Source organism: Taudactylus pleione, unplaced genomic scaffold (assembly GCF_031769625.1).
Source record: "Taudactylus pleione unplaced genomic scaffold, aTauple2 ptg000635l, whole genome shotgun sequence".
NCBI lineage: Eukaryota > Metazoa > Chordata > Amphibia > Anura > Myobatrachidae > Taudactylus > Taudactylus pleione.
Genome location: NW_028285037.1, coordinates 1,099,661 through 1,112,243, shown reverse-complemented (window position 1 = coordinate 1,112,243; position 12,583 = coordinate 1,099,661). Strand labels below are relative to the sequence as shown.

General features: G+C 49.8%; 1 protein-coding gene across 1 annotated transcript in view; it reads left to right on the top strand.

Moving 5' to 3' along the window:
• Positions 1-329: 329 nt before the first annotated feature.
• LOC148479131 (uncharacterized) overlaps positions 330-12,583 on the top strand; it is a 51,996-nt gene continuing 39,742 nt past the window's right edge. The window contains 6 exon segments of the mRNA XM_088454932.1: positions 330-436; positions 1,334-2,035; positions 2,155-2,334; positions 5,412-7,334; positions 9,181-9,378; positions 9,633-10,379. Coding sequence (XP_088311058.1) covers positions 1,435-2,035; positions 2,155-2,334; positions 5,412-7,334; positions 9,181-9,378; positions 9,633-10,379 — 3,649 coding nt within the window. The 5' untranslated portion in view covers positions 330-436; positions 1,334-1,434.

Genomic DNA, 12,583 nt, shown 5'->3' with positions numbered 1-12,583 from the left:
GGTATAGGGGTATTACCATGCTCAGTGCTGGTATAGGGGTATTACCCTGCTCAGTGCTGGTATAGGGGGTATTATCATGATCAGTGCTGGTATAGGGGTATTACCCTGCTCAGTGCTGGTATAGGGGGTATTACCATGCTGTCAGGGGTGCACAGCCCCAGCACAGATCCCAGCAGGTGCCGTCCTCCACTATCGTCATGAATCTGAGAAGATAAAGACACAGCTCCATCTGGCGGCCACTACAGGTAACTGCATCCAGTAAGTCCTATGACACTGCTCTGTCCGTGATGTCACTCTTCTCTTCCCCCTCCCGAGCTCAGAGTGGACTCGTCCTGCCTACTTCCTCCCATCACGTTACTAGGAGGAAGAGTACATGTGCACTATCAGGAGGGGAAGCCGGTCATAGAACGCTGCATGCTGTGGGCGGCAGGAGGAGGTGAGATATCCAATGTGTCCGTAGGAACCCTGCTACTGACCTGCCAGGGATATTGCCCTGCTCAGTGCTGGTACAAAAGGGGTTTTTGTACCAGGTGCTGTATAGGGGGGGGGGGGGGTGTTACCCTGCTCAGGGTAGGTACAGGGGGGTATAGGGGGTATTACCCTGCTTAGTGCTGGTACAGGGGGGTATCACCCTGCTTAGTGTACTGGGGGCATTAAACTGCTCAGTCCTGGTATATGAGGTATACTTGGTGCTGGTATAGGGGGTATAACCCAGCTCAGTGCTGGTATAGGGGGGGTATAACCCAGCTCAGTGCTGGTATAGGGGGTATCACCCTGCTCAGTGCTGGTATAGGGGGTATCACCCTGCTTAGTGTACTGGGGGGTATTATTCTACTCAGTCGTGGTATATGGGGTATACTCAGTGCTGGTATAGGAGGTATTGCCCTTTTCAGGGCGGGGTATAAGTGATATGCTCATCGCTGGTATAAGTGATACTACACCGCTCAGTGCTGGCATAGGGGATATTACATTTCCCAGAGCTTGTATAGGGGTATTATCCTGCTCAGAGCTTGTATAGGGGACTAGAACCCTGATCAGGACTGGCGTAGGAGTTATTACTCATCTCAGAGGTGGTATAGGGGGTATTACCCTGCTCAGTGGTGACAGAGGGTAGTAATAATTAACCTGTTCAGTCATGACAGAGTGGAGTAGTAACTACTCAGTGGTGACATACTGTAGAGGGGCAATAACCTGTACAGTGGTGACAGAAGGGGTCAGTAGTAACAGAGGAGGGTAGTAATCTGGTGAATTACTTATTATGGACGTGGATGCCTACACTATATGTATGGGTCAGATGCTGCATCTATCCCAATCTCTTCTTTACTATCCACAGATCAGAAACAAGGGGACAATAAGTCTATTGAGGAAGCAGAGCCTAATGCTGGTATGGTGTGCCCATAGGGAAAGGCCTTTAATACTCAGTCGTCTTTGATTATGCACAAGAGGATGCATACCGTGGAACGGCCCTATTCTTGCCCAGACTGCGGCAAAAGCTTTGGTCAGAGATCAACCCTCATCCGCCATCAGACTTTTCACTGTAGCGCCAAGAAGGGCAAAATTCCAGTTTCTTCCAGCAGCCCAGTGCTGTCCTTCGAGACCCATCGTTCTTATAAGTGTGGCATCTGCCAGGAGACATACCCAAGCCCCAATGAACTAAAGAAACACCTAAGAAGTCACCCCAGAGACAAGCGCTACATGTGCCAGGAGTGTGGTCGCACCTTCACCTGTAACTTCTACCTGGTCCGTCACCAGAGGACGCACACCGGGGAGAGACCCTTCAGCTGCCCGCAGTGCAACAAGAGCTTCAAGTGCAGCTCCGTCCTGTACCGGCACCAGAGGACCCACTCCGGGGAGCTGCCGTATAAGTGTGAAGTGTGTATGAAGGGCTTCTCCCAGAAGACCAGTCTGATCATCCACCTGAGGACGCACACGGGAGAACGGCCCTTCTGCTGCCAGGTCTGTGGGCGGAGCTTCTGTTCCAGCTCCGCCCTGATCCGACACGCGCAAACTCACAGACGGCATGGATGTAGAGAAGGTGGGACCTGTAGCCCCTCTTATTTGCCATTTATTGCTGTTTGCCGCTCCCCTCTTTTATATTGTAATTAATGAAGTCTAACAATGCTGCTAAGTCCTGATACATTGTCTAACCCACAGATGGAGACCGGCTGATGGGAGCTATTGAGAGTCCTGTAAAGCTGAAGATCGTGGATAGTTTATCAGAAAACACCCAGAACATTTCATTCAGGAGAGAGGGCGGGGGGGACGGCAAGCAGCCTGAAAGCCCAGCCATGGTGCAGGATGTCCCCGAGAACGGGATTAACAGCAAATATAGAGGTAATGATTTAAGATGACTGGAGGCTTGTTGTGGCATAATGCTGTGCCCCCCACTTCATTGGCTCTACTGATTGTCCTCGTCCTGTCCACTGGCCACATGACTGGCTGGAGGCAGCTGGCAGAGAGATTTATGGGTGTAAGATGCTATTTCCGCAGTTACTGTCATTATGTTTAAAGGGAAAACTACTTGCATGTACACTGATTCTTTCCCCCACACACTGTTGTATCCAGAGCTGTGACCTCTCAGTGTGGACTTGAGATAGATCAGAGCGGGGTCAATATTCTAAGACTGTGGAGGATTTGTACCAGGATCATGTGGGAAACTTTAAAGACGTCAGGGAACTTCTGAGCCTTGTTGGGATTAGTGTAAAAGGATTAGAGAACATCAGTTGTATCAACGTTAATGAAAGGATTGGGGGGAGCTACTGGTATAGGGATTAGTGAAAGAGAATTGGGGAACCCCTGGTCTCATGGGGATTAGGGAAAGAGGATTGGGGGGAGCCCCTGGTCTCATTGGGATAGGTGAAAGAGGATTGAGGAGCCTCTGGTCTCATTGGGATTAGTAAAAGAGGATTGGGGGGAGCCTTTGGTCTCATGGGGATTAGTGAAAGAGGATTGGGGGAGCCTCTGGTCTCATTGAGATTAGTGAATGAAGATTGGGGGGAGCCCCTGGTCTCATTGGGATTGGTGAAAGAGGATTGGGCAACCCCTGGTCTCATTGGGATTAGTGAAAGAGGATTGGGGAGCCCCTGGTCTCATTGGGATTAGTGAAAGAAGATGGGGGAGCCTCTGGTCTCATTGGGATTGGTGAAAGAGGGTTGGCCAACCCCTGGTCTCATTGGGATTAGTGAAAGAGGATTGGGGAGCCCCTGGTCTCATTGGGATTAGTGAAAGAAGATGGGGGAGCCTCTGGTCTCATTGGGATTAGTGAATGAAGATTGGTGGGAGTCCCTGGTCTCATTGGGATTAATGAAAGAAGATTGGTGGGAGAGCCTCTGGTCTCATTGGGATTAGTGAAAGAAGATGGGGGAGCCTCTGGTCTCATTGGGATTAGTGAAAGAGGATTGGGGGAGTCTCTGGTCTCATTGGGATTAGTGAAAGAGGATTGAGGAGCCCCTGGTCTCATTGGGATTAATGAAAGCAGATTGGTGGGAGAGCCTCTGTTCTCATTGGGATTAGTGAAAGAAGATGGGGGAGCCTCTGGTCTCATTGGGATTAGTGAAAGAGGATTAGGGGAGTCTCTGGTCTTATTGGGATTAGTGAAAGAGGATTGGGAGAGCCTCTGGTCTCATTGGGATTAGTGAATGAAGATTGGTGGGAGAGCCTCTGGTCTCATTGGGATTAGTGAAAGAAGATGGGGGAGCCTCTGGTCTCATTGGGATTAGTGAAAGAAGATGGGGGAGCCTCTGGTCTCATTGGGATTAGTGAAAGAGGATTGGGGGAGTCTCTGGTCTCATTGGGATTAGTGAAAGAGGATTGGGAGAGCCTCTGGTCTCATTGGGATTAGTGAAAGAGGATTGGGGGAGTCTCTGGTCTCAGTGGGATTAGTGAAAGAGGATTGGGAGAGCCTCTGGTCTCATTGGGATTAGTGAATGAAGATTGGTGGGAGCCCCTGGTCTCATTGGAATTAGTGAAAGAGGATTGAGGAGCCCCTGGTCTCTTTGGGATTAATGAAAGAAGATTGGTGGGAGAGCCTCTGTTCTCATTGGGATTAGTGAAAGAAGATGGGGGAGCCTCTGGTCTCATTGGGATTAGTGAAAGAGGATTAGGGGAGTCTCTGGTCTCATTGGGATTAGTGAAAGAGGATTGGGAGAGCCTCTGGTCTCATTGGGATTAGTGAATGAAGATTGGTGGGAGAGCCTCTGGTCTCATTGGGATTAGTGAAAGAAGATGGGGGAGCCTCTGGTCTCATTGGGATTAGTGAAAGAGGATTGGGGGAGTCTGGTCTCATTGGGATTAGTGAAAGAGGATTGGGAGAGCCTCTGGTCTCATTGGGATTAGTGAATGAAGATTGGTGGGAGCCCCTGGTCTCATTGGGATTAGTGAAAGAGGATTGAGGAGCCCCTGGTCTCATTGGGATTAGTGAAAGAAGATTGGCGGGATCCTCTGTTCTCATTGGGATTAGTGAAAGAAGATGGGGGAGCCTCTGGTCTCATTGGGATTAGTGAAAGAGGATTGGGGGAGTCTCTGGTCTCATTGGGATTAGTGAAAGAGGATTGGGGGAGTCTCTGGTCTCATTGGGATTAGTGAAAGAGGATTGGGAGAGCCTCTGGTCTCATTGGGATTAGTGAATGAAGATTGGTGGGAGCCCCTGGTCTCATTGGAATTAGTGAAAGAGGATTGAGGAGCCCCTGGTCTCATTGGGATTAATGAAAGAAGATTGGTGGGATTGGTGGGAGCCCCTGGTCTCATTGGGATTAGTGAAAGAGGATTGAGGAGCCCCTGGTCTCATTGGGATTAATGAAAGAAGATTGGGGGAGTCTCTGGTCTCATTGGGATTAGTGAAAGAAGATGGGGGAGCCTCTGGTCTCATTGGGATTAGTGAAAGAGGATTGGGGGAGTCTCTGGTCTCATTGGGATTAGTGAAAGAGGATTGGGAGAGCCTCTGGTCTCATTGGGATTAGTGAATGAAGATTGGTGGGAGCCCCTGGTCTCATTGGGATTAGTGAAAGAGGATTGAGGAGCCCCTGGTCTCATTGGGTTAGTGAAAGAGGATTGAGGAGCCCCTGGTCTCATTGGGTTAGTGAAAGAGGATTGGGGAGCCCCTGGTCTCATTGGGATTAGTGAAAGAAGATGGGGGAGCCTCTGGTCTCATTGGGATTGATCATAGAGAGGGGGGAGCCTTTTGGTCTTGTTGGGATAAGTGAAATAGTTTGGAGGAATCTCAGGGTTCCGTCAGGGTTAGTGAAAGAGGATAAGGGGCCACTGCTGGTGCTGGGATAAGTGGAAGTAGAACAATCATTAATTTGAGAGAAGATACAATGATGAAACTGTAGATGTAAATGATTACATTGTACAATATATGTTATATGCATAGAAATAGGAACATTGACCGGTTTCCTTCTTTACATTGACAGACATGTATTCAGAAATCGGTTCACAGAGTGATGACTGCCCAGTACAAGTGACAGCCACTGTGGAGTCTGGACGTGGTGCAAAGCTGCGTGACACAGGACATAGTGCTATTACTGAGCATGAAGACTGGGCAACTGATACATATACAGAGTGTCAGGACACAGGACATAGTGCTATTACTGAGCATGAAGACTGGGTACCTGATACATATACAGAGCGTCAGGACACAGGACATGGTGCTATCACTAAGCATGAAGACACACCTGATACATATACAGATCGTCAGGACACAGGACAGGGTGCTATCACTGAGCATGAAGACACACCTGATACATATACAGAGTGTCAGGACACAGGACAGGGTGCTATTACTGAGCATGAAGACTGGGCACCTGATACATATACAGAGTGTCAGGACACAAGACAGGGTGCTATCACTGAGCATGAAGACACACCTGATACATATACAGAGTGTCAGGACACAGGACAGGGTGCTATCACTGAGCATGAAGACTGGGCACCTGCTACATATACAGAGCGTCAGGACACAGGACAGGGTGCTATCACTGAGCATGAAGACTGGGCACCTGATACATATACAGAGCGTCAGGACACAGGACAGGGTGCTATCACTGAGCATGAAGACTGGGTACCTGATACATATACAGAGCGTCAGGACACCGTACAGGGTGCTATCACTGAGCATGAAGACTGGGCACCTGATACATATACAGAGCGTCAGGACACAGGACAGGGTGCTATCACTGAGCATGATGACTGGGCACCTGATACATATACAGAGCGTCAGGACACAGGACAGGGTGCTATCACTGAGCATGAAGACTGGGCACCTGCTACATATACAGAGCGTCAGGACACAGGACAGGGTGCTATCACTGAGCATGAAGACACATCTGATACATATACAGAGCGTCAGGACACAGGACAGGGTGCTATCACTGAGCATGAAGACACATCTGATACATATACAGAGCGTCAGGACACAGGACATGGTGCTATCACTGAGCATGAAGACTGGGCACCTGATACATATACAGAGTGTCAGGACACAGGAGAGGGTGCTGCCAGTGAGCAGGGGGACACAGGAGAGGGTGCTGCCAGTGAGCAGGGGGACACAGGAGAGGGTGCTGCCAGTGAGCAGGGGGACACAGGAGAGGGTGCTGCCAGTGGCCTGGAAGGCAGTATGCTAGAGGTGTTTGCAAACCAGGGGAGTGAGGAAAAAGTTGTGCCCGCAGAGGGGAACATCAGCTGTGGTTTTATATGTTCTGAATGTGGTAAGATGTTCTCATCTCAGTCTGATCTCTCTGTCCATTCTGCCACGCATACCAGGGAGCGGCCTTCGTGCCCAGACTGTGGTAAAACATTTAGACATCGATCATCTCTTATGCGGCACCAGAACTCGCACTGTGGCATCCAGACCGGAAAACGCAGCTATCGTTCCAGCCATTTCTCTTCCACTGTCAGTTGTCAGAGCCACAATAAATGTGGGATCTGTCACATGAACTTCCCTGGCCTGAATGAGCTGCGGAGACATCTGGGAAGTCACACCGGGGACCAGCGCTACATGTGCCGCGACTGTGGTCGCACGTTTAACTGTAACTACTTCTTGGTTCGACACCAGAGGACACACACCGGAGAGCGGCCCTTCACCTGTCCGCAGTGCAACAAGAGCTTTAGGTGCAGCTCCGTCCTGTACCGGCACCAGAGGACCCACACAAGAGAGCAGCCGTATCGGTGTGAGGTCTGTACACGATGCTTCTCCCAGAAGACCAGTCTGATCATCCACCTGAGGACGCACACGGGAGAGCGCCCATTCTGCTGCCAGGTCTGTGGCCGGAGCTTCTGTTCCAGCTCCGCTCGGGTCCGTCACGAGCAAAGTGGAAGACATGGCAGGAATCGGACATGTGAGTATCTTCTGGGTTATTCAGATTGCCTCTAGCATTTCTATGGGAGTGTCTTTTTAATGAGCCCCGGTACATATGGTTTACCTGTTATTTCTCAGTCATTTTATGGAGGCACTGGACCCTTAGAGATATAGAATATCCTTCCGCTTCCATTTGACCATCCGACTAGAGTGCTCACAGGACAGGGCGCTGTTTCGTCTGCTGTAGTAGCCTGGTGTATTTTATTCTGAATTAGTTTTTCGTTCATTTATATTTTTAGTGTGGGTTTTTTTTACTATAGCAGCCCAGAGCGACCTTCACCATCAGTGTTTGTTTTTGACCTCTACCGGGCACAGCAGCGGGTATAGTACAATGGCATAATGTATGGTGAGGGGATCAGGGGAAGCCATGGTCGGATCCTAGGGATCGTCCTAGGATTGCTTTATATCTACTGTGAAGATGTAGTCGGTGCAGGGAGAGTGTCTCCGCACAGGCAATTAAATTAAATTATGGTCAGAGTTTCAGGTTGTATAGCATCACTAATTATGGAGAAGTCCTCATATTCTTTCAATTTGTTAAATGCCATCAACATATAAAGCTGGCGGTGCTCCCCTAGAGCTTGGTTACAGTATTGTACAAGAGGGAAAAGAAAACTAATTTTTCTGGGGGCACAAACTTAATGTACTCTGTTTAAAAACATTTTTTATTATTATATTGGGTATTGTGTACTTTGCGGACTCATTGCAGAGAGAACCCAATGAATGTTTTAAATGGTACTTGTGTACTTTACGTACGGCGGTCATTCATACTGATTCCGTCAGATCATATACAAGGCTTGCAATTGGGAAAGAACTAGCATCCTTTTACTAGAACACCGCCGGGAGGCGCCTTAATATCTGGAGGACACCGCAGTGGCTGCTGGTCAGATTGGAGATATAATTTTAGCTTTGGTGCGTACTGAGCTCTCTCGCTGTAGGCTTGGGAGGTGGATGCAGAGTCTAAGAAGACTAAAGTCCCTTCTGTATAACAGGTAATGCCTTCTTCAGCCCAGAGTTGTATAAGTTAATTGGTTGGATGATGGACAGTAGTTCCTTCGACCAAAATGTGTGTTGAATGTGCTGGAAGCCAGAGGTTCTCGTTTTCATTCCATTCATGTTTCCATCAAAGGCAGATGTTACAGGCCGAAGGTCTTAGCTCCTCATGCAGCCAGCAGGGAGGGATACAGGCTTGGACCAGGAAGAAACCTTCAGCCAAGCCCTCAGAGGAACAGTATGCATGATGGGCACCCGATGGGTGCTACAATGGAAGCTGCTACTTCACTGGGATCAGTGGTTTAATGCATGCACACTTCCCTTAACTCATGTTCCAGAACAGACTCCTTTCAGATGTTTGGATGTCTGCATGGGCTGAGTGTGCCTCATAGAAAGATGGAGACATAAATGTTAAATTCTTTTCTCTATACCCATTAGTGAACATTGCGGGCTCTAGTTCTCCTGTTTAATGTTTGCCAATGCTAAATGTTCTTTCAGATAGATGATTTTCTTTTCTGTCCTGCCGGACTTGGTTAAAGAAAAGTAACTGAGGGTCCAGTAGAATGAGAATATGGAAGAGGTGACCTTTTTAGCTGAATTTAAAGTGCCAATGTCCTGAAGGGGGGACGCTATATTCACAAGGGTCCCGAATTCCAAAATAGATTCAGATAAATGGATTTAACGGAAGTAGAAAAGTCCTGGTTTGTCCTACGTCTTTTTCATGGTCTCTCCTGGAGTTCTTAGTCCTCAAACCGACAGAATCTGTTACATGATCATTGTAGTGACACGGCAAAGCATGTCCTCTGCAGTCATGTGTGTTCATTGTGTGCTTTCAGCAAAGGAAGGTCTGAGGCAATGTGACGACGGAAGGGGCCAAGTGAGAAGGCAGCCGAAGGCTTGTGGCGGCGGCAGCTCCCTCCGGGCCGTGGAGAACACGCGGTGGATTGAGCAGCAGATGGATTCCGACACTTGGCAAGGAAAACTTATGGTGGAGATTGAAGGAGCCAAGGAACAATCGCATGACATTCGTTATGGTAATAATAGAACGCTCTCGGACAATCCTAATTATCCGAGGCATCAAATCATAAGACGAACATTTATCTCTATTTTTTTAAATTCTGTAGGCTTCTATTTTTTAAATTTTGTTATTATTTTTTATTTTTTTGCCACACACGGGAGTGTGGACATGAGACAAATCCCTAATTTTCCATGCTCGTAGCTTTTTAAAGAAAAACGCTCATTAGACCATTAATATATAATATAATATTTATATTTATTTTCTCAGCAGATCAGAATCTGGAGAGCACAGGAGAGACGCTCTGCACAAGGAGTCTTGTAAAACCTGAAGATGTTTCTGATGAGAAACCTCTGCTGGATAAAGGTGGAAAATACAGGAACATGGATGAAGATCACGGGAGGTGGACATCAGACGGATATCCCTGTGGGGACCTGCTAGACTCTAATAATGGTGGTGGGATTATCTGCCCAGACTGTGGCAAGACATTCCGATCTCCATCCTCGTTCACGGTGCATCAGAAGATCCACCTAGGAGACAGCCGGTTCACTTGTTCCCAGTGTGGTAAAATATTTGGTCACCGGTCTACGCTTGCCCGACACCAGAGTTCTCACTGCCATAATCTAGTGCGGAAACCATTTACCTCTAACAATGGTCTCGCTCTTGTTGAAACCTCTAAGCTCTCCCATAAATGTGGCGTCTGTAACCATAGCTTCCTGGACACCAGTGAGTTGAGGAGACATTTGGCGGACCACAAGGGAGAGCACAGGTACATCTGTAAGGACTGTGGGCATAATTTTACCTGCAACTACTTTTTAGTTAGACACCAAAGGACGCACACGGGTGAACAACCTTACAAATGCGAGGTCTGTCTAAGGGGCTTCTCTCAGAAGACAAGCCTGGTGATCCATGTCAGGACGCATACCGGGGAGCGACCGTACATCTGCTCAATCTGCACTAGAGGATTTTGTTCTCGTTCGGCCTTGGTCCGGCACCAGCACAGTCACCGGGACAGGAGAGGTGGGTACTCTACGATGATGACGGAGTTACTGATTTATAAGTGATATTGTGTAATGATGGTGACATGAAAGGTTGGAATGGGCCCTAATGTTTTTTTCTTCGTCAGGGTCCATAGGGGATCCACAAGGATACCATAGGCGGGTGTGGTTGGAGTGTTCCGGGCACCAAACAGTTAAAGCTTTAGCACCCAGGATGCCTCGGGCCTCCTCTACATATACCCCGCCCCAGCCATAGGCAGACAGTTTTTAGTTTAGTGCTGGACAGGAACGGTCGCATCTTTAGAACAGACAGCCTCATGCTTTATTTTTATGAGGGTTTTTTTTAAAATTTTTATTATTATCTGAGCAAGCAGCAAGGCGTCCTAATGGGCGCCTGTGCGGCTGCTCCAGCTACCTCCGATGGCGCCGTAACACTGGTGAGTGGTCCAGTGATTACAGCGGGTGCCAGCGGGGCTCTGCTAGCCGCTCCACTGGGGACCCAGAACTGCAGACAGAGTGGAACAGGTAAGGTGATTCCCCTGTCGCGTATTGTGCAGTCCTTACCTCTGGCGGTGGAGACCTGCCGGAGGACGCCGCAGTGGGGGCGACTGGTTCGTCCGCTCACCCACTAGACCAACAGGGCATCGGGGACCATGTTGGAGGGCAGCGGCACCCGGCGGTTCATGCAGCAGCAGCAGGGAGGTAAGTTCTCCCCCCGGCAGCCCCTCACCCAGCCCGGAGTGTGATCCCTCACGAGAGGTTTCCCGCCTCTGAGCTGCTCCTACTCCTCCTCACCCTCCTCCCTATATGAGACAATCAGGGCTTTTCTGAAGTTACAGGTCTCGGGTGTTTCGGGTTCAGTCTCCCTGTATACCTCTTCCAGATCCTACCAGCCCTTTGAGGCTTGAGCAGTTGTTCTAGTGCCCATTATAAGTATATTCTACTTCAGGGTCCATAGGGGGTCCACAGGGTTGACCTTGGGGTTATAGCTGGAACAGGATCCATGGGCACCACACAGTTAAGCTTTTAGCTCCCAGGATGCACTTGGGTCCTCCTCTATACCCCGCCCCCGAGCCACAGGCACCTCAGTGTAAGCTGGTGCCCGGCCGGAGTCGGTCACCGCGCAGGGGGGCTGCAGGAGCAGCCCCCAGAAGCTTTTTATTTTAAGTAAAATTTTTATTTAGTTTTAATCTATTTTTACTACAGACGGCAGCGAAGGGCTGTCTGTACAGACGCCCATGCTGCCGCTCTGATCCCCGACTGGCGCCGCGACGCCAGTACTGATCTGGGGATCGCAGCGGGAGGACAGAGGCCGGACTCTGTCTACCTCCCAGGACTGCTGCCGGAGTCGCCGGGGATGCAGGTAAGCCGCGCGTCGCTGGCTAGCGGCGGCGCGCGGAATGCCTTAAATGCAGTCCTTTAGCCTCCGGTCCTGGGGACAGACCGGAGGCTGCTGGCAGTGGCGGCGGGCCCCCCCCCATAACCCGTGGGACCACTAGACCACCAGGGATAACCGGCAAGCGGGAAGCCAGCATCCCTGGGGTTATGGCCAGCCAGGGGAGGAAGCCTTCCCTGTCAGCGGCTCCTCCCCTCAGCTCAGCGCGCCTTTCAGCACGGAGTCTGGCGTCGCTGAGCTGCAGCTACTCGGCCACTCCTCCTCTGAGGTCTCCAGCGGCCATTTTCCCACAGTGGCAGCGCAGATCTCAGGGAGCACGCGGACCGGTCCCCCTGTGTACCTCTCCCCTGATTAAGGACAGCGTACACAGCACTATAGCCCTCCCAGACACTGAATCTGGGCAGGTTGATTGTAGTGTAAAGGTGCAGTGAGTATATCTTCCTGCATGGTATGTGACTTTTTGCTAGTGCTGCCTGTCTGTGCTTATTTTCCGCTTACTGTCAGCTTATACCTATCCCTTTACTTCTCCTACAAGCCCTGCAGGTGTGTGGGGGAGGGGCGTTTCTACTGACCTCACTTATATAGATCACGTATTTGTGAGGTCCGTCACATACAGTAGTGTGCTACTCAGTGCCATATTGTGGGCTGTTGTTCAGCACACCGGTGAGTGCGTTTCACTTCTACCCTGGTGCCAGATATATAATATATTCTGTCATGTCAGACGAGGAGGTTGAGCGCTCAGTGGCTCCGGTGTTGGCCTCCTGCGGACGCTGTTCTGCAGGAGTAGATAGGGAGGATTTGTCACAGGATGGCCTGTGTAGTCGATGCCA